This window comes from Schistocerca piceifrons, chromosome X, assembly GCF_021461385.2.
Source record: "Schistocerca piceifrons isolate TAMUIC-IGC-003096 chromosome X, iqSchPice1.1, whole genome shotgun sequence".
Taxonomy (NCBI): domain Eukaryota; kingdom Metazoa; phylum Arthropoda; class Insecta; order Orthoptera; family Acrididae; genus Schistocerca; species Schistocerca piceifrons.
In genome coordinates, this window is record NC_060149.1 from 532926705 (window position 1) to 532953332 (window position 26628).

Sequence of the window (26628 nt, forward strand, 5' to 3'; positions counted from 1 at the left end):
GGAAAATGGAATGTGGTCTTCAGTGATGAAAGCAAATTCTGTCTGCATGCAATTGATCGTCATTTGTGCATACGATGTAGATCTGGTGAGAGCTGTTTCATAGAGTGTATTCGTCTAAGACACATTGAGCCTCATGGTCTGTGGTGCAATAAACTACAACTCTCGATCACCTTTTGTGTTTCTGGAGACGGCACAAACCAGTGCTTGGTATGTGCAGAAAGTTGTTAGACCTGTTGTTTTGCTGTTCTTGCACGAGGAAGGTGATGTGTTATTCCAACAGGATAATGCTCGCCTACACACTGCCTGTGAAACTCAACATGCTCTGCAAGACTACAGTAACTTCCCTCGCCAGCATCTCCAGATTTGCCTCCAATCAAGCACCTATGGGATATGATGTAATGAGAAGTGACTCGAGTGCCTTGTCAAACAACAACTCTTACAGAACTATGTGAACAGGTCGAGTAGGCCTGGCATAACATACCCAGGACAGTATTCGCCATCTGTACAATCGACTGGATGCCACAGTCAGTGCCTGTGCTGCTGCCTGTGGAGGCTACACCATGTGCTAATATGGGTGTTTCAGCATGGATCAATACCTGGTACCTCAGAATCGTTTGTGCTACTGATCTGTAAATGTAATCATTTCATATAGTTCATACGCACTGTTGCAACAATAAATGTTGGCTGAAATGAAAACCTCTAAAAGGGTGTACTAATTTTTTTCTAGCAGTGTTGTAAGAGAGTTAAAATGCCTTTCTGATTCCTATTCCTACCATCTCAGATGTGAAATAATGTAGATGTTAACAGGATTAAAGGTGAGAGTTGAAGTGAACACACTTTAAATGAGAACATAAAGACCCAATAGTTGTGAGATACTATAAATAGTGTAAAGGACCGTGTATCACTGTAGGAGAAGTAGAGGATACAAAAGCATAAATACTTAAAACTGAATCAGTACTTATGTAGCAGACAGGTATCAACAGAAATTTGGGAGCCAAATTTTTCTTGAGGAGAAGGAGTGGTAACAGAATAGACAAAGCCAGTGCACAGCACACAATGCTGCGATCCAGGCATCAACCATTTTTGAACAATATCCCAACTGATACAGCAACTCAGCAGAGACCATCACTCCCGTTACCAATGACCTGGGATGCTGGCCAGCCTCTAGGAAGTTTCTCCAGTTTGACACACTGCTGCGTGTCAATAGGTGGACAATGGTCATTGACCCTGTTCCAGACGTTTCCACAGTCAGCATGAGCAGCTGTATTTAAACCCTTCCCTGACCAGCCATCAAGGTCAATCAGCTCAACAATGAAGTTGCGTCCATCTGTATCAGCCGCATCCTCGGAGTCTTCACCATAACTGTGTTGCCCCCATGACTGCTGCCAACGTGGCGTGAACCAGGGACTACTGCCTGACTGCCCGCGCCCCTGATGGCCAACACTCCACCACAGTTTCAATGAGACAGCTTGCCGACATACTTGCTGTCGCCCAATGGCCGGGACACGAACAGATGACCTACCAGCAGCATACCATCAGAGAACGCCAGCCTCCCACCATTGCCCTTCAGCCATCGGTTCAGAATCTGACTCTAGGCAGGACTGTAACCAGCTGCAATGTCTGTCACTGCCACCTGCAATGTCTGTCACTGCCATCGGCCACCTCGCAGACAGTCTCATGTGGCGCCCCATCTACCGCAGTCAACTCAGCTCGTGGCTATGCCATGTCAGTATGCCACCACCCAAGCAGCACTTGTTAACCGTATGCTGCGTCTACCTTGCCTGCAGCTATAATGCCGGAACATTATGAACTGACATTAAACTGTTCAAGTTGAATGAATTAATAAAGAACTGTTTATGTTCAGCATTTGTTTTACAGCTGTCCACAATGTCATTCCTTTCTTCCAAGCCATCTACAAGTCCACAATGCCCAGATGGAAGAGCCATCACTGTCCTGAGTACCAGAAAAATGGCTCTTCCACCCCTGCCCCCTACATTTTAGCACACAATTGCTGCACTGCTACACTGTTAAGCACTGAAGATTTGGCCAATAGACCTACTTATCAGTCATACAGAACATTTAGGGTGTTGTGTGATGGAATGCTCTGCACTGTTAATGACTCTTACAAACAACGAATCACCTACGTACATATTTGCATGAAGTATGGTAAAATGTGCATGAAGATGCACTACAAAATCCTGTATTATGTAGTAACATCTTGTTCAGGCATTTCCTTTATCGTCATATATGTGTGTAAGCATTTAACACTGCTTATGCTTTAAAGAGGCATCAATCATGGTGAATGATGATGTGACGTATATAACACGAATGGTGGAACAAGATAACACAGCCCCTCATTATATAGTTGCAACATATCACGGCAAAAAGGCATGTAAACAAGATTGAACCCATAGCTGAGCTATGTAACAAACTAGCAACAATAATAATGCCTCACATCTCCCCTCCCCCCTGCCGCCCCCCTTACCCCCATGCACACACACAAAATCCCCACTAAACTGATTCACTGAGCATAAAATGGTATTTAAAATTCACATTCTACCCACATTATAAAACAATAATAGAAAATTCCATGTCTGCTAGTCAAACATTTTATCTTGGGATACTAACTTCAGAAGATTCTGAAATATCTGTAACACTAAACAATGAAAAATCCAGGGTGGAAGGTAACAATATTATGAAAAGGACAGTTGCTATTCACTATTTAGCGGAGATGCTGAGTTGCAGACAGGCACAACAAAAAGACTGTCAGAAAGTGAACTTTTGCCCAACAACATCTTTGTTGAAACACACACACACACACACACACACACACACACACACACACACACACACACACACACACACACTCTCTCTCTCTCTCTCTCTCTCTCTCTCTCTCTCTCTCTCAAGCAAACACAACTCACACACACACACACACACAACCACAGTTTCTGACTGGCTTCAGCTGCTAGGGACTGTGGTTATGTGTTTGTGAGTTGTGTTTGGTTGAGTGTGTGTGTTTATGTTGTCTATTTTTGACAAAGGCATTGTTGGCTGAAAGCTCACTTTCCAACAGTCTTTTTGTTGTGCCTATCTGTGACTCTGCATCTCTGTTATATGGTGAGTAGTAACTGTCCTTTTCATAATACTGCTATAATGTAAACTAATTTGACAGACAGTATTAAGAGGAAAGTATGGTTATTAACAAGTTACTCAAAATATTTATGACATTCATAACATCAAGATTTCAAAATACTAAAAGGTGAGAAATATCTCATAGTTCTAAATTACCTAACTATGAAAGAAATTAATGAAAATGTGACATATAGTTGCACTAAAAATTCTTTGAGAAAAAGTCATTAAAATATCTAAAATTCAGACACTGATATCACAGTATCTTAAACTAAGAGTATTCTGGTTTTCCACAAAGGACACAACTTTGCAACACAAACTACTCAGCTGGCCATTAAAATTGAAAGAGCAGGCAGGATAGCAAAAATTGAAAGTTTGCTGGTTGAATCTTGCCTAGTCGTTGAATATGGGGAGTCTAGACAACATTCAAACAAATTGCATTAATGAGTTTTTATTACAATAAGATAAATGATGATACTTAACTCTGAGACTGAGAAATACAGATGTGTTGCAAGCAAAGGCCGACATGCAAAATAAACAACATTCTTCAGTATATATAATTCCTATGTCGCTGGTCTTGAAGTGCCTAATCTTGATGCTGCTGTAGGAGTGGGCTGTGACCAGTTAGATGCGGTGCTTATGTTCTCTTCACATATAGGCCACTGCAGTTGTGTTGTCGTCCTAGAGAGGGGTTGGTCAGTGTGCAATTGGCTGTTGTCTTGTCACAGCCATCTGTGCTCTATCATTGCCGATTGGCGTGTCAGTGCTTGACTTTACGTCGGAAAATTGCCTACTGAGTGTGCACAGTATAGTATACTGTGGTGATTAGAGGGTATACACAGTACAAAACTCTGTACACAGAACTGCCACCTTTGGCAGCAGCAACAGATTTAAGCCAGCTGGACACAGATGCAAACTGGGCTCAGATGACAGATAAGGGTATGTCATTCCATGCTGCTTCAACTTTATACCAGAGACCATCAATCATAGTGGCTGGGGTGGCACACCAGTCTTTCAGCAGCTCCTAACCAGATGTTTTCAATAGGTTATAAACCTGGAGAATGTGGAGGCTAGTCAACAGCCAATCACCCTATGAATCAAGCTTCGTCAGAACAGCATGGGCAATATGAGGTCTCACATTACACTGTTGAAAGACAACATCCCAGAGATCTCCAGGAGAGACCTTCATTAATGGCTGTAAGGCTACAGCCACACTGGATGATAAGATTATATCCCAAAAGAACTCAGTAAAATGCATGAGGGCATATGGTTGAGATTTAACAGTGTCTAGACTGCCACCCTAACATGAATACTTCCTGAAATGAATCATCACTGGAGATGCAACATAGATTCTTCACATTATAGTGATGTGCTCAGCAAAAAGTTGAAGCCTGCAATTCAAACCAAATGCTGAGGTTGACTTTCAGGTGGAACGTGTTTTTGGGCACATCTCTTTCAGCTGCCTACACTATGTAAACTCTTTAAAATCTGCAACATTCTGTGGTGTTGGAGCATCTGGCCTCAGTCTTAGTCTCGCTCCATCTGATTGCTATTTTTTCACTGATTCAAAGATGTGTTGAGAGGACACTGATATGTCTTCCATCAAAAGGCAAAAGAAACAGTGCACACATCTCTTGCTGCTCAACCAAAAAGCCTGTGCATCAATAAACACAAAGCATTGAGAAGTAGGGTGATGGTATGGAAAAATAATGTCACTCTAAATTTTGTACTACTGTAATAAGTTATAAATTTGAGTGCAGATACTTATTAACATACTCTAGTACTTACTACTGAACAGAGTCAAACAACTGGTATATTAAAAAACTCACCATGATTCAATATCAGTTTCAAGAAGAGAAAAACATCTGTCAAGAGGAGGTATAATAACACGAGTTATGTAATACACCACGTTGATTTTCTCTCCAGGATCATTAAGCACTGAATAAGGAGACCTAACAAGCCGTATCAGTGGTAAGCCTGGAGGACCATTGACAATGACATAAGGCACTCTCTCACCAACCCTTGGTTCAGCACATTTATCTGTCTTTAACCAGGATCTGCAAACAGATGCAATTAATTAGCATAGAGAAAGCATGTTTCAACTAAATATTTATTTATTTATTCACCACGGGACCATTTCACAATGTTATAGGAATTGTTATCATAATACAATGAAAGTAGATAACTCAGAATCACAATAACAAAATCATTGCAATGGTTGGGTGGATTTAGTTTTGAGCACTAAACAGTGAGTTCTACAGCACGCATTTATTTTTGTAGTAGGACAAACATAAAAAAAATGCTAAATGTACATAAAACTTATCATTCAAGTAGATATATCTCAACAGGTGATAAATTAATATAGTAGCTACACTTGGATGATACTTCAGTCAGAGTCAAGTAGGTGATACTGAATGGAGCAAACTTAAGCAGTCGTATAATAAATGCACAGCTGTGGAGCTATGGCCATAAAATGGTAGCTAACCCACTCCAAGTTTTTGAAAGTATGTGCATTTGTCTTAATTGCCCCAGCCAAGAGCTGTTATGCTAAAGAGCATAAGATACTAGATAAATTACCTCAAGCTGACTGTTTAAACTGAACAGACAAAGCAAGGAAACTTTACATTTATAGTCTAGACTTGTCAGAATAAATGACACTTTCATGTGGTGTTCACTGGGTAAAGTTTGATTTTATTGGCTGTGCAATGAGAACCACAAGTCACTAACTTATCAAGGTAGTAAATTGCACAACAGAAACAGCACTTTCATGAAATTGAATGAACTTTTATTCTAAGAAGTAGACCAGTAACTGTAAGCCAAGATACTGAAGAACACAAGAAGAGAATCAAAATTTAAAACATTCTTTTGCTCCCTAATTACAACAGCAGCTTCACTGGATGAAACCACAGTGTAGGGCACACTCAACCTGTTTCATTTACTGGAGAAACTTCTGAGCACTCATTCTTAGTTAGCTGCTGGCTCTTGCTTCAAAATGGTACATTTCTAACCTATCATTGTTACAAAAAATTTTTATGGTTAGACCCCTGCTCTGTCCTTGATATAATTTTTTCCACCTCTATATTACATACAAGATGAGCCAGCCACCCTTAAACCCATTAAAATCTCTGCCAATTCAAAATAAGAAGGAACTATTCTGCGACATTAAAATTACATACTTGTTCAGATAACTTATGGGAATGCAGCTGGTTGATGTCGGCAATCACTGATATTTTGACACGTGCACCCCCTGTCATTTTCAAGGCAAAACTGCAGCTCACGCACACTAATGCCCCTCCCCCCCTTTCCCCTCCTCCCCCCACACACGCTAATGTCACAACACAACCAAATATGACCAACATCTAAAGTTATTGATAGCAAAAAGTAATAACCAACAGGTGAGGTATCATTAACTCTGTCCCTTCATTTTTGACATGAAAGTGAGCAGGATTACATTCAGAATTTAAGCAAAAACCTCCATCTCTACTTATAAGGTTACTTGCTAATGCAATTTCAACTGCTTTGTTAATAACACTATCCCAACAGCTGGAAGTGCATGCCAGAATATTCCATAGGATGACTACTACTAGGACAATGTTCTGCAATAGCAGATTTCCTCACCTGTGTGTGAATCTTAAGCTCAGTAAACAGGTATCCCTTGGTCCTAGTAGTATGACCAATTTATGACGAGCCATAACTTCAAGGAATACAACAGACACCCATCTGATGAGAACGAAGATTATCCTATACGGAACATGAAATGACCGTTAGCTTAGATGGTGGTTGAAAAACACATTTCCCATTCCATTTGAAATTAAATTAGATAGTAACCTTATAAATAGAAATGGAGGTTTTTGCTTAAATTCTGTATGGAATTTTGCTTCCCACCTTGTCAAAAAACAGAGGGGACAGAGTTAATGCTACCTCGCTTTTGGTTATTAATTTTCACTTTTGATACCTTCTGACATCGGTCATCTTTGGTTGTGTGGTGGCTATAGTGTTGAAGAGAGAGAGAGAGAGAGAGAGAGAGAGAGAGAGAGAGAGAGAGAGAGAGAGAGAGATCTTTCCAGAATTGCACCGCAAATCAAGGTTTCAAATTCCCCTGCACAGCACTTAATTTCTGCAGTTTTGCCTTGAAACTGACAGGGTGCGAACCTATCAAAATTTCTGTAGTTGTTGACGTCATTACCTGACTACATTCCTGTAAGTTATTTGAACTCAATATATGCTGGGAGAAATTCAGGTCTCACAATTACATACTTGTTTGACACTCATCTCAGCATCACCTAAACTACGGGTACATTACTCATCAGGTCAAAGGATTCCCTATTGTCGGCAGATAAATTACTGGATGTCAAAATGTGGTGCAATGACTGTGCTGTCCCTCAAGTGGGATATCTCCTGGAGAAGACAGAAATATGTAGAAAGACAATACTGATAAGGTTATGAGTGAGGACTACTTCAATTCTGCAACAATGGTGGAAAAAACTGGCAGCAAGTTGTTTTTTGTCACTTCCTGGCACTTTCTCTTTCTTTCAGTCATTACTCTTTCTGTTATCCACAACAAAAAAGAAAGTATAGGGATATTCAAGTAAGCAACAGTGTTTTCCCACCAGGGTGCTATTTCATTTTTCCTTGATATCCACATTTTGACACTCAGCAGGATGCTGCCTCATTTTCCATAGCATTCTGTATACTATGGACTAATTTCTCTGGTGAGTACATGTGTTGAATTGCTTGTAACACACTGTAGGAACCAAAGTGCACAAGAAATTTCTCGCCACTTGGAGAACTCACATATTCCAGTAATGCCACAGCTTGGCATAAAACAACAAGAAACTGCAGGGCAGGTGAATTCTAAGAATACACTGGGTGAACAATGACAGAGAGAGAAATTGTCTTTAGGACCACTGTAAACAACACTATACTTGTGGTACTCAGAGAAAATGCTATTATAAACATTCTGAAAAATACTAGGTGGAATGCTCAACTTGCCATATCCTGTTATGCATAAATTTAGTCTGTGGTTTATGTTCTTTCAAATAGGGCTCTCACTCTACCTCTGTTTAAGAACAGAAAGTATGTTAAACTATACTGTTCTAAGTGTTCCTTTGTTCAAATGGAAAATTAATTTGTTACTTGATGACTGCTGTGTAATGTCTGCTTCATGAACAGGGCTGTAAAAGCAAAGAGGACTGTGGCATTGATTTAGTTCTATACACATGTTTGCATCTTAAGAAACTGCTAGCAGATAGTAAGAGGAGGCTAACTATCTCCAATACAGGGGCTATGTATGGGACTCATACTGTATCCCAATGTAGGAAGTCTAGTACCTTCATTATGAATCACAAAAAATCTTCAGCTATGAAGGTTTAATCAACCTGTACGCTTTTCAACCGTAATAAAGTTGCATCTCAGTGTAGGCTTGGTGCAATTTTAGTTTATTTAGTTTCTTAACCCTACCATCATATATGCAAACCTCACTGACTTCCATGGTACACATTAGTGTCCCTCATTTAAAGTTCTGCTAAATCAAAAGTATGAAATAAATTGTTAAATATACACAAACGGGTTGTTTCTATGGAGGGTTGTCTGGAAAGGGCTGTCCTACAGCCTCAGCCGATAAGAAGTGATTGTGAGGCTTTAAGCACAGAACAGATACTAGCTGTCAACAGATAATGAATATCGAACTTGACTACCCACTGTGGACCATTTTTATTGTAATGACACAGAAGGCCTCTTTTTGTCTGTGGGCACGGTTGGTCTAAAATACCATATATTAATCAATCTGGCCAAGATGCTTGTTGCGCACAACAGGCAATGCACACTGTGCTTCCTATACAGAAAGTGGACAAATTACATACTTCAACTGTTACTGAGGTAGTTGAAGGTGATGGAAAATTTTGTATGTTGGATATTCCACAACTTATATGTATAGATATAAGACATTGTTTTGTACAATATGAGCTGCAATTAAAAGTATTTATTTGCCAAACCAGTATGTATCTGTTAGCCCATTACATACTGTGCTCTTCTGCATCAAATAATCAAGTATAAAATATTTTGATGATTGAAAATGATGTGGATCTCTGCAGCACACAGATCATCATGTGTACATGTTATAGCTGTGAAACACAAAATGATTACAGCTCCTCGTTGTATTGAAAGCTACTGTCACATGAAGATGATGGGATCTGTGATCCAGATTATGAAAGAAAGGAAAATCATGTAAGTCCTACATCACAAGGTGGAGTTATCATGACAATACTGTTCAGTATGGCACTTACTGTGCATGCACTTCTGAAAGCCTGGTTTTATAGACGGCATCAAACAGTTGGTTCTCGCATTACTCTCCCCGCTTTCAAAAAGACTGTTACATTCGCTCCACTTGGACTGTTCCCAAATATTCTCTATCCCATTCACATGTTTCTGACAATGAAGTGAAATACACTGATGAGCTGAAACATTATAACCACTGCCCACCATGAAACTGAATGCCACCTAAAGGTGTAGTGGCACATGACACAGTAAGGAAAGTACAAGGATATAAGCAGAGCAGAGAAGAATGGGGAATCATTGTAACGATGATATGGTCCTAAATGTGGAAATACACTGACATAACCTTTCTGACAAAGGGCAGACTGTTATGTCCCATCACCTTGGAATGAGCATTTAGGAAACAGCACAACTGGTCATTTGTTTGAGTGCTACTGTAGAGAGCTCTACAGAAAGTGAGTGAAAGTGCGAGTATCTGACAAGATGTTGTACACCCATGCCTCAGAACAGACCTCCGTACAGCAGGATGGGTGGCAATCTGTGGTATACGTGATGCAGGCACACAATTCAGTGCACATATTGAACATGGTGCTCAGCAGTAAATAAACTCTTCATTTACCTAGGTTGTATCATCATAATCATCAGTTATGATTAGAGTGGGTATAGGATCATCACGACTGGACTGTAGATCAATGGAACTATGTCACCTGGCACTAGGAGTGGATGGGTGGCAAGCCCATCATCTCTGCTACCTTTTACCGCCAAGAAAGATCCCCAGTAATCATCTGATACCAGAATGAGCGGACGTGGGGCAGTCATGTTGATAAATCTATCACAGAAGCATTTATATCAAACACCACATTGGTCTCTAACTTACTGGGTCTAATTTTGTTAACCACTACTCTTTTTAGGAAGGATGGAGAGGCTGTAGGTGGAGACAAATTATTTACCAATTTTGTGTATTGGATTGACCCGATGAGTCTACTAGCAATTACTGAAACATGTACAGCTTGGGAATAACAGATTAGAGAAACAGACATGCAGTGAGGACCAGCTGTACTAACTGAGGTTATTTTCATTAAATACTTCACCTGAGGGAATGGTACAGATATAGTAATCATTGCTCTCTTTCACATCCTGCCCCCCCCCCCCCCCCCATTTTTTCCTCCACCCAAAAATACTTTTCAATAACACTTACAATGTAATATATGAAAATTGCAAGCCAATCAATATTTCCTCCATCTATGATATCAATGAATATTAATCTTGTGTGTTTCATTTTTCTGTACTACGCTGCAGCCTATTTTCAGAATGAGAATATCTGAATGACAGATAATGCATGTGGAGCATCTTACAAAAACGGAAGGTAAGTTACAAAAATTCTACGTCATGAGCGTTAAAATGAGATATTGATTGGAAACATTTTGTCTCCTTTAAAAAGAGGGAAGGAAGAAGGAAATTTAATGTTTAATGTCCCACCAACAATGATCTTAGTCTGGACAAGGATATGGGGACAAATATGGCTTTGTATCCTTCTCAAAGGAACCACCCTTGCATTTGCCTTAACTGATTTAAGGAAATCGCACAAAATTTTGATTTGGATAACTAGATGATGATCTGAGCCCCATTCATGTTTAATGTGTGTCCACTACCTTAATCAGTGCGTTATCTCACTCAGTATTTCATCTTTCTCCCATATCACTATTTTCAAATATCATTAGAATCATACATAAAATTTTTACAGCTTTGAGTTTGGTCATAAAATCCTGGAACAACAGTATTGTCTACAAAAAAGATAAGAAATGAAATGACATGTCAACAGACAATATAAATATTCTCAACCTGATTAAACTAGTTGCATTATCTTTTCCAAGTATTACACTCATATTACATCGTTAATATCAGCCACACTCGTAACAACATAAAGCATTTGGATTGGTACACAATACAGTTATATACATTGTAGCTAAATATGACACTATAGCTTGATTCAAGTACAAATGTTGCAAGAATAAGAAAATTGCACAATAATCAAGAGTAGATTTGCCTATTAAATCAAGTCATTTGGCAAGTTGGTATTAATATTTGATTCACAATAGTTATCTGTTCTTTTGCCATGCACAAGTGCACCTATACTATTGCAACAACTGTGAAGCTCCCAAAATACAAGTTCAAATAGAAAAAAAATATTTAAACTAACCTTACAAGCTCCAAAGCTGGAACACATGCACCTGGCCGATAACCACTTATGCCCCTGTACTCACGTGCAAATATCATGTCTTGGAGATTAAAACGGCCTTGCAAGAGCTTAGTGAACTGTCGCTCTACGTATCGCTTCACCATATTTGTGTCACGACTCTCAAACAGAATACAGAGTGACTGCTTCAGTACCTGGAAATATAGTCTGCAGTTACAATATATGACAGACAAAGATAAATCTACGTAACTGCCATATGACACAGATCACATAAGTTAAAAGTACTGATCAGTTACATTACAGTACCTTAACATGTCCATATTTTAAAGATGAACATTAAATTATTTCTCTAATAGTACTGACATTAATAACGGTGGCTATCAGTTGGAACATACAACAAAATGACCCAATTCCAACATAAGAGTGCATTACAATTTTGTGAACATGAAAGATTTCCTGCACATACATTGGGTAGCAGTTTCCTTCCTGTCTCCTGCATTGTTTCATTAAGATAATTGAATACAGTGAAATAAAAACAGGATTTGCTAACAACAGGGCTTCTCAAAGTGTGGGCATGAGGTGGTTGAAGATAGCGTGAACCTATTTGTTGGTCACAGAAAGAGATGGAAAAAAAATTTATTTATTTAAGTTTTCCCAGAGGATAGACTATTCCATCTTTTGTGCATGCATCTTTGATAGTATTATTTCTTCTCCCAATATTTCAGATGATAACCTTACAGCCAGCTTCAGGATGAGTTGCTAGCAAACAACTTGACACAATACTGTAAATGTGTGTTTTCATTTGTTTCAAACAATCAGGGACCGCTGGAGACAGCTCAGTCAGATGGTAGCCTCCGTTTGTGACACACCAGGAGAATAGTTAACTTCTTCTGTGTACTTTCATAGTTCAGTTCTTAAATTAGTAGTAGTAGGATGGTTAGGGAGGTTGCACACTGTGTGCAGATGCAGGACGAGCTGACCACTGTTCGTGAACAGCTGAAGATGGTGTCGGCATAGTCAGCCATCTTCAGGCTGCTGTCTCAGGGTGTGGCAGTAGCAGAGAATCTGGCACATCACAAGCAACAACTCAGGTGTCACTTGTTTTTACCAAGGGTTCTGCTGCCAAGACATCTTACAGTATACCCAACACGGGTTACCCATGGTCACGACAGAGGAGTGGCAGATTGTAAGGTGTTTGTGTCACTCGAGGTGAAGAGTCAATGAGGAAGCTGGTTGTCAGGACTCACCCGTTCACCCTGTGAGTGGGCAAGTGGCTACGCCTTCAGGAAAGTCTGAGCAGGCACATATGGAGAGGGTTTTGGTAGTTACTGAGAGCTCAAATGTTAGGTGTGTTATGAAGCCTCTTAGGGAAATAGCATTCAGGGATGGAAAGAAGTCCAATGTGTGCTCAATGCATCTGTTGTGGGCATCATTGTAGATGTGGAGGAGACTCTGTCTGCAGCTACTCCTCAGGGTGCAGTCAAATACAAGCTGCAGTTCATGTTGGCACCAATGAGGCCTGTGGGTTGGTTTTTGAAGCATCCTTAGTTTATATGAAAATCTGGCAGAAGTGATGAAGGCTGTTGGCCTCACTTGTGGCATGCAAGGAGAGATCACAATTTTCAGTATCATACTCAGAACTGTTTGAGGTCCTTTGGTTTGGAACCGGGTGGAGGGTCTCAACCAGAAGCTCTTTTGATTTTAAGAGGGTCTCAGCTGCACATTTCTGGACCTGTGTTATGGGGTGGAGAATGTAGAAATTCCCTTGATAGGTCAGGGATGCACCAGGCACTGGAGTAACTACTTGGGTAGCAGAGTACTCACGGAGTGCACATGGGGCTTTTTTAGGCTAGGCAGTAGTTTGAGGTCTCCTGATGAATGTTTGCCAGTTGATAGGCAGAGAGCGAAATAAGATCAAATGTGAAGTAAAGACACTTCTACTATAGAAACATTAATAGTAAACCACGGAAACATTCATAACAAATTTCCTGAATTTACCGCTCTCCAGGAAATTTGTCACACTCAAATTATTCTTGGAACTGCGAGCTGGATGAAATCCCAAGTAGAAAGCTCTGAAATATTTAATGAGGCGCAGAACATTTATCAAAGAGATAGATTAGATGTGATAGGAGGGGGAGTGTTACAATGAGAGAGAGAGAGAGAGAGAGAGAGAGAGAGAGAGAGAGAGAGAGAGGAGAGAGAGAGAGGGGGGGGGGGGGGATGAGAGAGACAGGGGGGGATCAATAAAAAATTGAATTCTGAGCCACCATTCTACTGATGCCAGAAATCCAACTTTGGATTTCACCAATAATCAATGATGCATTAACTGACTGCAGTCAATTCCAGAAGTTTAATTCCATTATAATACATTCCATGTGCCAACTAGTAAGTCAAAACACGTCTTCATATCACAATATTTATTATTTAAACTCAGTTGATAATGCAAATTCACAATAACAATAGCCATTGGCTATGTTTTCCCACTGCTGCCAATGAACTTTTGGAAGAAATTCACAAAAATAAAGTAAGCAATGTTGCAATGACCCACATCAACAACAACTCTCTCTGAAAAAATTCTATATCTATAGACATGCCTCTCTCCCCCCACCAGTTTATGAGATGTGAGGTCACAAAAACAAAGTACAACTAATGTACTTCATAGTACAATTATACTGCCTGATGGCAAGCACTATTTTTATTTATATTAATTTTAACTCAAATGAGTTTTTCCTTTGCATATTGGTGATGAATATAACTGATGGACTGCTTTGCAATTCACATATAATTGCTGGGCAGAGGGTTCACAGAACCACTTTCAATCTATTTATCAACTGTTACATTTTTGAATAGTACTTGGGAAAAATGAGCACTCAAATCTTTCACTACGAACTTTGATTTCTCTTATTTTATAATGGTGGTCGTTCCTGCCTATGTAGGCATGAGTCAACAAATTATTTTCACTTTCGGAGGTGGTGATTGAAATTTCGGGAAAAGATCTGGCCGTTATGAAAAATGTCTTTGATTTAATGATTGCCACCCCAATTTGTGAATCATATTCGTGACACGGCATTTTCTCAATAATACAAAATGAGCTTCTCTTCTTTGAACTTTTTAAATGTCCTCTGTCAATCCTATCTGGCAAACATCCCATTCAGTCCAGCAATACTCCAGAAGACGATGGACAATTATAACATAGGGAGTCTAGTAGGTTTGTTGCATCTTCTACATGAGCTGCAAATAAAACACTTTCTTTGGTTTGCCGTTGCCACAACACTTTCTATGTGATGGCTCCAATTTAACTTATCCCTAACTGTAATTGCTACATATTTAGTTGAATCGACAGCCTTTAAGTTTGTGTGACTTATTGTGTGAGTGAAATTTAATGGATTGTTTTTAGTATTCATGCAGAGGACCTCACACTTATATTCAGAGACAATTGTCACTTTTTACACCATACAGATAGCTTGTCTAAATCAGTTTACAATTTGTTTTCATATTCTGATAACTTTACTAGGTGGTAAACAACAGCTTTATTGGCAAATAATATATGAGGGATGCTCAAAGTGTCTCTTAAATCATTTATATATATTAGGAACAATGCAGGAACTAGACTACGTCATATGAGACCCTCAGATGTAACTTCAATTTCATTTGATGACTTTTCATCGTGACTGACTTTACTTCATTAACCGATAACCAGTTATGAAATTATCTCTCAGTGTGTGTGTGTGTGTGTGTGTGTGTGTGTGTGTCCAGTGTTTTCTATACTCGGATTAAAATTACTTTGTGATTGACAGATGGCGGCAGTGAGGAGCAGAGTTGTTGGCTTGTACACAATATACCACATGCTCATGCGATGGATAGCTGCATGCGCACCAAAAAAAGAAACAAGTCATCTGCTTACCATCTGTTGCCAATGTCTTTGTAGGTAGTGGGGGTCACTGCTGCTGCAGTGATGATGATGCGATGCCGAAATCACACATTAGAGATAAACAGCAGCAATAACATGAGCATTCAGTCACACAAATGTAACAAATTATCTAAATAAGAGGAGAAAATTATAAAGAGTGAAAAGAACTGAATTTTTAGAATGAGATTTTCACTTTGCAGTGGAGTGTACCCTGATATGAAACTTCCTGGCAGATTAAAACTGCATGCCGGACCGAGACTCGAACTTGGGAACTTTGCATTTTGCGGGCAAGTGCTCTACCATCTGAGTTACCCAAGCATGACTAACGTCCTGTCCTCACAGTTTGGAAGGTAGGAGACGAGGTACTGGTAGAATTGTCCTTGGGTAGCTCAGATGGTAGAGCACTTGCCCGTGAAAGACAAAGTTCCCTAGTTCAAGTCTCAGTCTGGCACACAGTTTTAATCGGCCAGGAAGGTTCAATTGAATTTTTGGTAACACGCTATACTACCAATGGAAGTATGCCCATTATATATGAACTACCTTCACTAATGTCTGTGTAGTCACTTGAACTGTTGTCAGAATTTAATGAAATAATAAGTTGTTCTCCATTATTTTCCACTATACATTAATTTTATCAGGCTCTCATTATTATTCATTCATTAGTGTATCTTACAACATTATGCCAGTCTGATGACTAAGTTTTGTTTACAGCATCCTCCGTCAGTCTTTTCATGTACGTTTTTTTGTATGTTGCCACATATCCCTTAACTTGAGCCCACATGAGTTCAACAGAATTGAAACGGCAGTGATACTGTCACAGAAGAAGCTGAGTAGCAGTGTGGTGTAGTGGTTATGATACTAAACTGTTGCACGGAGGATTGTGAGTTCAAAAGTCACCTGGACTGTACAATTTTAATTTCTATATTCGGTTTGAGTACATTCTAGAAGTATCCACAAAAGTCAAGAATAATTGTACTGGAATGTTCTGTCGCTGTATATATACCATATGTGTTCTGTCTGGAGGCAGTTAGATCAGCGCTCTTGTATGTGCAAGTGCTGAATAAACCTTCGTTATGTGAAGTTAGTGTTCATCATTCATCTAATTACACCTTTTTCTATGTGACATTATTCTGGCGGAGGCGCTGGGTATCGGAACTTGTGATAGTGCACATTATCGATGACACAGTGGCTACCATCAGGCCATGACTGAGCCGCCGTTTACGGGCAAGAAACCCAAGTTTGAGCCATATTCAACAGATCACAATCTATTGGAGACAGAAGAAGAACAAGAGGATGTTACAATGACAGCAACTGTGTGCCACCACATGAGATATCCTTGCGGGTTCTCTGGCGACGATGGCCAAGATCCAAACAAGTGGCTGAAGGTATATGAGCGTATAGCCAAATTTAACAAATGGGATGACACCGTGTATTTGGCTAACATATTTTTCTACTTGGAGGGCACTGCCAAGCAGTGGTATGAGAACAACGAGGAGAAGTTCACAAGCTGGGAAGTATTCCAGGTGGATATGCGCAAGTATTTCGGCGACACACAACTGCAGAAGTACAAGGCTGAAGATAAATTAAAGTGCAGGGCACAGCGTCCAGGAGAAACTACAGCATCCTACAATCAAGACGTCTTGGAGCTGTGTAAAATAGTGGATCCCAGAATGAAGGAGGAAGATAAGGTTGCACATCTCATGAAGGGTGTTGCTGAGAACATGTATCAAGCCCTACTCCTGAAGGAGGTTTCAACACCAGACGACTTCAGAAAATGGTGCCAGTATACCGAGACAATGCATCAAAAAAGAATTACATGCAAGAAGTTTCAACAGCTTCCAAATGTCGTATCGATGTCTTTGATGGAGGAAGGAACTGATTTCACAAGTGTTGTTCATCAGATAGTAAGCGAGGAAGTTCAGGAGGCACTTGGATTGCACGGTGAGCAAAAAATCGAGATGCTTCAAGAGGTTATAAGGGAGAAAGTGGAACAGACATTGAACCCAATCTCTTGTTCTTCATTTCCCTTTAAAATGGTGAAAAAGTCGAGACCCAGGCGAAGTTACATTCCTACAATGCCACATGAGGAACCTGTCTGGGCACCGAGGAAGACTGATGTATGGAGGGCCCAGGATAACCAACTAGTATGTATCCACTGCAGACGACCGGGACACGTGGTGCGCTATTGTCAAGAAAGGCAGCGGATATTTGATGACCCCTGCACCAGAAGACAGCAGACCAATCTTAGCTGATACCAACTCTGGGACGACAAAGATGGACAAGCTAGCCCCTGGAGAGGCCACTCCCCAACATGCCGATCAAGGTCTCCACTGCCATTTAGATGCTCCAGTCGATCATCTAGCCGCCCCAACCTGGAAACTAAAGGGTGCGACCTTCCTTGGAGGTGAGGCCGCCAAAGAGAAAAATCCTCCGCCGTCGGTCACTACAAAAATGAAAGGAAACTATGTCGATATCCTTATGGATGATCAACCAGCCCAAGCTCTTGTGGCCTCTGAAGCATCATATTCAGTCATTTCAGAGAAGTACCATTGCCAGTTGCAGAAAACAGTATGCATCGACAACAAAACATCTCTGCTGAAGGTGGCTAATGGGAAATATGTAAAACCTACAGGAAGGTGAGTCATTCGTGTGGGTATAAGTGGCCAGGTGGGCACTACGTCTTCAAGAGTATGACATTACCATAGTGTACAAAAGTGGAACAAAACACCAAGATGCCGACTGTCTCTCAAGAAACCCTGTACAAGACCATCAAGACTTTGATGAAGATAGTGACTGTCTCGCTGCACTCCAGGGTCTCTCTGCTGAGCAAGAGAAGGATGCCAAGATATCTCAAATTATGCTTGCCTTCAATCGGTGAGAGGATGTGAAAGGACAATTTAAGGTAGTTAATGGATTACTTTGCAAGAAAAACTTTGATCTGTTTCGAAAGAGATGGCTACCAGTGATTCCTAAACACATGTGCTTAGATGTTCTACAGAAATTCCATGACACAGCTGAGGCCAGACATTTAGGATTTATTAAGACATATGATAGGATCTGCAAGAGATTTTTCTGACCAGGTTTATATAGGAGTGTCCGTTACTATGTGTCGTACTGTCAAGAGTGCCAGAGGAGAAAGGCAGCTCCTCAGAAACCACCTGGCTGACTCATAACAATTCCACCAGCCGAAACGCCTTTCCAGCGTGTTGGGATTGACCTCCTCACACAATTTCCAATGTTTGCTATTGGCAAATGATGGATTATTGTTTACACTGATTATCTGGCATGCTATGCCATTACAAAAGCTGTGAAAACAGCCGAAGCATTCGAGGTAGCCAAATGCATCGTGGAAGACATTGTATTAAGACACGGTGCCCCATGGTCATTAATTACGGATCGACGGAAAGTTTTTCAATCGAATCTTGTGACAGAGATAAACCGTCAGTGCAACATTATTCATCACATGACGACTGCCTACCATCTGCAAACTAACGGGCTTACTGAATGCCTTAATAAGACCTTGGCCGACATGCTATCAATGTTCGTCAATGTTGAGCAGAGCAACTGGGATGAGGTGCTACCTTTTGTGATGTTTGCCTACGACACTGCCAAACACGACACCATAGGATTTACGCCATTTTTCCTGGTGCATGGGTGTGAAGCAACTACGACAATGGACACTGTGTTTCCATTACATCCTGATGACATGGACAACGACTACATCAGCAAGGTGTTAAGCAGAGCTGAGGAAGCTTGGCAGTTAGCTCGACTCTGCATGCTGCAGGGTCAAGAAAACAATTGCCGAAGGTATAACGCAAGCCACCACCCTCTTGGCTACCAGCCTGGTGACCTCGTCTGGATCTTTACTCCTGTTTGGAAGGCTGGTCTCTCTGAGGAGCTCCTCAGGCGCTACTTTGGACCTTATAAGGTTGTACGACAGTTGTCAGATGTTACTTATGAAGTTGAAGATTTCAACCCCGACACAAGACGACAAAAGATCAGAGATACGGTCCACGTCCTTCAAATGAAGGGAATAAGGATCCTGCAACCCAGGGGAAATTCGAAGCTCCAGTGACAGGCAACAAGTGGAAAGATAATGAAGAGCAAAGCAGCAAAAGAAGTTCTAAGAAGATCACCATCAGGGCGAGAATCAGTCATCAGGAGTCGGAGTATGCAGGACTGATGACTCGTTCCCGGACTAGGAGGACATAACACAGACACGCTGTTCTCTTAAGGAGAGAGCAATGTCACAGAAGAAGCTGAGTTGCGCTGTGGTGTAGTGGTTATGATACTAAACTGTTGCATGGAGGGTCGTGAGTTCAAAACTCACCTGGACTATACAATTTTAATTTCTATATTCGGTTCAAGTACATTCTAGAAGTATCCACAAATGTCAAGAATCATTGTACAGGAATGTTCTGTAGCTGTATATGTACTGTATGCGCTCTGGCCGGAGGCAGTCTGATCTGCACTCTTGTATGTGCCGGTGCTGAATAAGCTGTCGTTAAGTGAAGTTAGTGTTCGTCATTCATCTAACTACACCTTCTTCTACGTGACAATATGATGACAGACTGAGGACCTTATGGTCTCTCTCCCCCCCCCCCCCCCTTTTTTTTTTTTTTTTTGCCAGTTCATCTACACAGAGGTAAAGGTGGTTTATACTGTGCCACAGGATGTAGTAATTCACTCTTTCTGCAGTCACCTGGTGTGCGAGTGGTTTTTTGTTGTAGCCAGTTGATAAGGTCTGTTTCCTTACTAAAGGATAGACAAATGATACGAGGCGTTGTCCGTAATTATTACTGAAGATTTTCTCATGTTCTTGACAGCTTTTTGATATCAGCAGCAGCTACAGAATGACTCACGAGATTCCAATTCTGTATGCCTTCAGCTGAGACAAATCCCCATAGCATTTTAATACATCGATTAACAGCTATAACCCAGTATGTGCATGTGGAAACAAAATAGCTTATTATATTGATAAAAGTATTATACCAAAATGAGAGCTATTAATTTTATGGCCACACCAAGAGTAGAACATTGTTTTCTTAGATAAAAATGACAGTAAGCTCATTATGTTTACCCCACTCTGTAGGGAGATATGGCTGCTTTCCACCCTTAGAAACAATTTCAGTATGGCGACTGCATTTCAGGCACAGTAACATAAGATCTAAAGTCCTCTGAAGATAAAGGGACCACATTTTTCCCTACAAGCTCTCAGAATTAACTGCTGTGTGTTTCTTAATTTCAAAACATCATAATAACTATGATCACTAAAGGCAAGCTACAATGTGAGACAAAAAATTGCAAAAGAATCAAAGCTTTTAGCCAAGTAATTTATTTATGATTCTGTGATAAATACTGTGAATCTGACACTTTTCTTTTCAGTATTTTTGGGTGGAAACTAAAAAGTTTATCAAAAGTCTAACTTCAGTAGCAGATATACCATCTCCTTATTAGCATAAAAGTATTTTCATAGTGTCAAAGTTAGCAGGTCACGTCACCTGGCAATGTTCTGCTGCTCATGCTCACAGATAAAGCAACAAAGCTAGCACATGAAGCCTGAGAAACATCTGTGATTGGCTGGCAGCTAGCTCCTACGACTCAACTAACTGAAATGTCAATCACAAATTAATTTTAACTGGATAAAATTTTGCGTCTGTAGGAGATATGGAGTGGGTTACTTAAAAATGCAGAAATGCTTTAATCAACACACAATTCAGAGAATGTTAGGTAACTCTGCAGTGATACATAATGGATAATGCTGAGGTGAGAAACCTACACGTAACAATGTTACTAAAAAGACAGGATATCAAAAACAATGTGGTTGAATATAACAGTAAATGGAGAATTCTCAATGAATGGTTGTGGACAATTTGACAAAGAAATTGTACATATGTTCTCAAATTAATAATGCAGGATGATGTTTCTGTGATTTGTATGTGCATTTGTTACAGACTGGCATTAGAAACTATTAACATAATATTAAAAGAAATAACATGAAGACAGATTCTATAGTCATATGTAGCAGCTGAGCCACATATGATTTTCATATTGATTGAAGGTTCTACAAGTTCTGCACTATTGGCGACAGTGTCTCATGTGATAACTCATGAATTATTTGAGTATACAAGTACGGTATTCTATACACTGGCCATCTTTGAAACAAACACGCATTTGATTTATCTGCTATGGCACAGTGAATATTATGAACGGCTGAAGCAAAAGAACTGTTTTGTCAGATATGTTATATTTTAATCTGGATTTGGGGAATATTAACATGGAAGTATGATACTCTGGAGTTCATAAACAATATCCTACATCTTCTCTATATATACTGTTATAAAGGGACACACAATTAATTATTGTTTAAAAATGTGTTTTCTCTTAATGCATACTCAGTTAACAAGCTATGATGTATTACTGAGATGTTGTATTACCACACATTCTTTCTGTGAAATATTAAATGAACAATGACTCTGAAAAATAAAATTTCTTTTTACTTTATTCACACAGTAGGTTCCATGAAGCACATACACCATACATCAATCATTTGAAGATATTGGCCATATCACCAGAAGCCTACACATGCACTAAATGGGGCAACATTTACTTCATTAGCAGTGTCTTCTTGACACAACAGTAGAATTTTATGCACGAGTATAGTGTCACCAATAATGCATTTTATGGCACCTCATCTCAGACTAATAGCCATCTGCTTTGCCCCCACAGAAGTGCGGATCAACTACACATCTGAATAGATTTGAAAAGAGCAATAAAATCGCTACGAGTTGACAACTATGTTAAGATCATGCCTTGAATATCAGCTAAAAACATTGCCTTACCTTTGCAACAATTGGACAGCCATCCCTACGCACTGTCTCAATGCCCTTTGCATCGTAAACAGGTACTTCTTGGTCAGGAGATTCGTACATATATCCAACATATCTTTTCTTTGTCTATAAAAATATTAAATTCTTGTTAGTAATATGGGATGAAGACAAAAGTCACAAAAATTTCTAGCAATGTTAAAAGTAAATATCAAGCAAGTGTGGACCAACTACCACTAATCATATGAAAATGTAATAAATTCAGCACATTTCAGCTCAATAAAATAAAATACTTCTAAGAGGTGAGATATAACAAAAATTGGAAGAAAATTCCTAACATTTAACAATCACCAATTTCACAAGAAATGGTGAATTATATCTGCATACTGTACTTGCATTTTATGGTTACAACTAAAACACACACAATATATAATGGAATGCTTGAAGTAACAGTTTTCACCCAGTTTTCAAAAGAAAAAGGGTTGTGGTTACCTGAAATTGTGGTACAACTCAAATATGCATACAAATCTAGAAAAAATGAAAATAGTCACAGGAACCTGATTTACGACTTTAGTTTCTCAGTTTAAACATGTTTCATATTAAATGATTCTTCAGTCATTATGTTGTAGAACAATTTACACGTATGAATGAAAACACAAACTCTAGTCAACTGTTTTTAATCTTAAAAAAGCATCATCAGACAATATGATGGTATGCTGGCAAATAACTAGAGGTGATATTACATCAAAAAGGAGTAACGCAAAAACTCACACAGTTAAAAATTATCTTTAATTGTGCGACTGTGAGGTAGCAGAGAACATTAAAACTAAACCACAAATAAGTGAATGAATGAGAGAGGGAAAGGATGAAGATGGATGAAGGTAGGATGTACATGAGAGAAAAAATAGATTATAAGTTAAAATTTTACTACCACTAAATCAAAGACTTGTAAATAAGCAATTAGCTGCTTCACCCTTTAGTGGTTGTACAGGGCATTCACAACACCCCAGTCATTCTTAGCAATGGTTTATTATGTAATGGATATGTGTGTACCTTCATGATCTTTGATACCTTTCTAGAAAGTTATGTGTTAGCCTTGAGTAAAAAAGAATCTGCAATGGAAGCCTGATTTCCAAGGAGATATGCAACAATAAGCCCTGATATGATGTCAACGCTCTGTGCTACTCTTAATGTTATTGTCCATTGGGAAAGCTTACAACTGTACCTTGTAGCAGTTGCTTGTTTGTTGTCACACTGTGTGGTTAATTCAGCAATGGATCCTTATGAAGAAGAACAAGAAAGATTTTGGAAGCTTCTGTAAGAAGCATTGGATGAATCTTCTGAAGGAGAGGGAGAGGAAGGAGAGGAAACAGACAGTTGTGATGTTCTCTCTCATCATAGCCACACAAAAATGGAGGATGAAAACAACTGAGAACTGCACGTAAGTGCAGCAGATAATCAAAGTACACAAGGTTTCTTTGTTGGAAAGGATAAGATTACCAATGTCGATGAAAAACTGTCCCAGTCGCAACATTAGAACTCAATGTGTAGTTCTTGTAATTCACCTCCCTGTTGTGAAAACTGTCACAAAAACTACAAAACCTGCTGTGGAATGTTTCTCGCTATTTATGAATGATGTAATCATTAGAATGATTACATTGAGAACCAACATTTACGTACACCACATTGCACAAAATTTCACAAGAGACCGTGATGCCAAATCAACTGATGAGGAGGAAATCAAGTTTCTTCTTGAGTCATTGATATTGACAGAGTATTACCTAGCAGAACAAAAAATCTGGAAGCCTTATGAGATATGAATGGTTTTGGAATTGCAATGTTTCATGCAACAGTGAGTTTGCAGCAGGAACACACCGCACGACTAGTAATGTTATGAAAATACATGTGACTGCATAAGCGTTATTAGTAATTGATAAAGAATTTTAATACTTTGACATGTCCTATATTACACGTACATTTACTGTACATGATGTAATCTTACAGGATCAAATAAAATTCAATTCAATTCAATTCAATTCAAAGTTACGAAAAAAAAGAGAGAATTTTATACAAACAAACTTGAAGAGCAACACATAACTGTGGATTATGAAAGATTTCAGAATGCCCTGATAAATTGAAATACAATAAATACAATACAAAACTCAAGAACAGATTGAGACAGACAGTGCGACAAATGTGCAGAAAAAGGTGAGGGGATGATGTTAAATTTAGAACAGGGAAAGCTTTATGCTGAGTTGAAACATTACAAACTCAAGTGAGAATTGTGTGCAAGATATTTATCGCTCTCAAGGGTTTCCAATAGACTCGGTGTGTTAGTTATGACTAACATTTCACACATGCTTTAAAAAAATGAAAAGGAGAAAGACAGACACACACACACACACACACACACACACACACACACACACACACACAGAGAGAGAGAGCGAGAGAGAGAGAGAGAGAGAGAGAGAGAGAGAGAGAGAGACCAGTACTGTCCAGCAGCTGTTTGTTTCTTATGCTGAAAATATACTGCAATGCAGAGTTTCCCCACACAAAAAGATATTTCATATTTTTTAGACTTCAGTGTTTGGTGTTCTGGCTTCTCGTCCCAAGTATTGGATCATACACCACTTGATACAAACATCAGAGGAAACAGCAAATCAAGTGAAGAGGAGGAGCATATACTTTTGTTTTTGTTGCTTTAATACAGTATTGTATAGATGTTGGTGGGTGAAATAAACTGTATTCTGCCCACTCTGTTTAAAAATAGTCTGTAAACTCTGGAACAGTTGTGACACAACAGGCCATGGAATGGACTGCTACATACTTGTTTGCTGTTAGATGTGGATAACAAGGAGGTTTACAGTGTCTGTTGCAGTTTTTTTGAAGGTTTTGAAACAGAGAGAGAGAGAGAGAGAGAGAGAGAGAGAGAGAGAGAGTAGTGTGTGTGTGTGTGTGTGTGTGTGTGTGTGTGTGTGTGTGTGTGTGGTTTACCATTCTCTGTGGTGAACTGCCTGTTTCTGTGTTGACAGTTCTGGTGATAAATAAAATGTGTGGAGTTGTCTTGAGGTGCACATCAAATGGTTTTCCAACCTTTCAGTACCATAGTAAAGAGTTTTTACTTAATGACTTCAATGAACTTCATTAGAGTAGTCATTTTCAGAAGAGACTTTAGTTCTGCATATACAAATAAAGAAAACAAGAATGAAGTAAAATATCTTCTTTAGTCAGTAGAAGAAGATTAATGGCAAGACAAGGAAAAAAGTTCTATACCAGCCTCTGTTCAAGATACAAGCATATTACAATGAATGCAACAGTCAACTGCATGCCTAACATCTAGACAGAAGAAATGTAGAGTTAGTCATTGTCAAGATCAACACGTAATGCTTACTACTTTAGGTTACACTGGTTTTCTGAGAAAACCAAGCCTGTATTCATGTGTGTTTTCATTCATTTGACAAGAAGGACAATACAGCATTCTATCCAGTTTCCACTTATTATTTTTACTATTTTAGCATTTGCAAACAGAACCCTCCCCCCAAGAAAACACTGGCCACAAAATCTGTGACAGATGAGACAGGCAGAAATCATTTTCCTTGCATTTCTGATGACAAAGTAGTCTAATATATCTATTTGAATGAAATAAACACAACATAACCACTTTAAAGGCCTTGTAAATGGAGAAACTCCACAGATCAGTTTGAAAGTTGAAATATATAACACGCAAAACACAAAAAATCATTATGCTAATAACAATTACTGTGTTAGACTGAGAAAATTTCTTGATTTTCTAATATTGGATAAGATTCGAGTGGTTACAGGACTGGGTATGGTCCTTTAGTCACCATATCAAAGCCATGAAGAGACATAGCAATAGTAGTTATGTCACTGGACTTCAAGATCTCTGGATCCTTACTTAACATGATTTGCTTTGTGGGGCCCGAATAATTATTGAGTTTTATGAGGGAAAAATGAATTCCAGTGATGAAATGCCACTAAAATTACAAAAACAGTGTTACCTTAAAAAAAAAAAAAAAGAAGAGTAAGTCTACCTCAAAAGAGTTGCTTGTATCATTTCAAGAAGAGCTGTCTTTCTGGAAATTTAATCTGTGTTACTAGAATTTATTTTATTGCTTCTTGATTAAAAATACGTCATTAGTTTAGTCCTGATCATACCTATAAGTTTTATTTTGTGGGTTACATCCAAGCAACTGCAGCTACAAAGGGTCTGCCAATGAAAATATTTTTCCTATGGGTAGACAGGCAGTACTGATGTGTTGTTCTGG

At 39.2% G+C, this 26628-nt stretch overlaps 1 protein-coding gene across 1 annotated transcript in view; it reads right to left on the minus strand.

Moving 5' to 3' along the window:
* LOC124722902 (DNA polymerase zeta catalytic subunit) overlaps positions 1–26628 on the minus strand; it is a 218040-nt gene that overhangs the window by 11867 nt on the left and 179545 nt on the right. The window contains exons 25-27 of the mRNA XM_047248042.1: positions 22355–22468; positions 11606–11796; positions 4962–5189 (exon numbers count right to left, since the gene is read on the minus strand). Of these exons, the coding sequence (XP_047103998.1) occupies positions 4962–5189; positions 11606–11796; positions 22355–22468 (533 nt within the window). The remainder of the gene's footprint in view (positions 1–4961; positions 5190–11605; positions 11797–22354; positions 22469–26628) is intronic.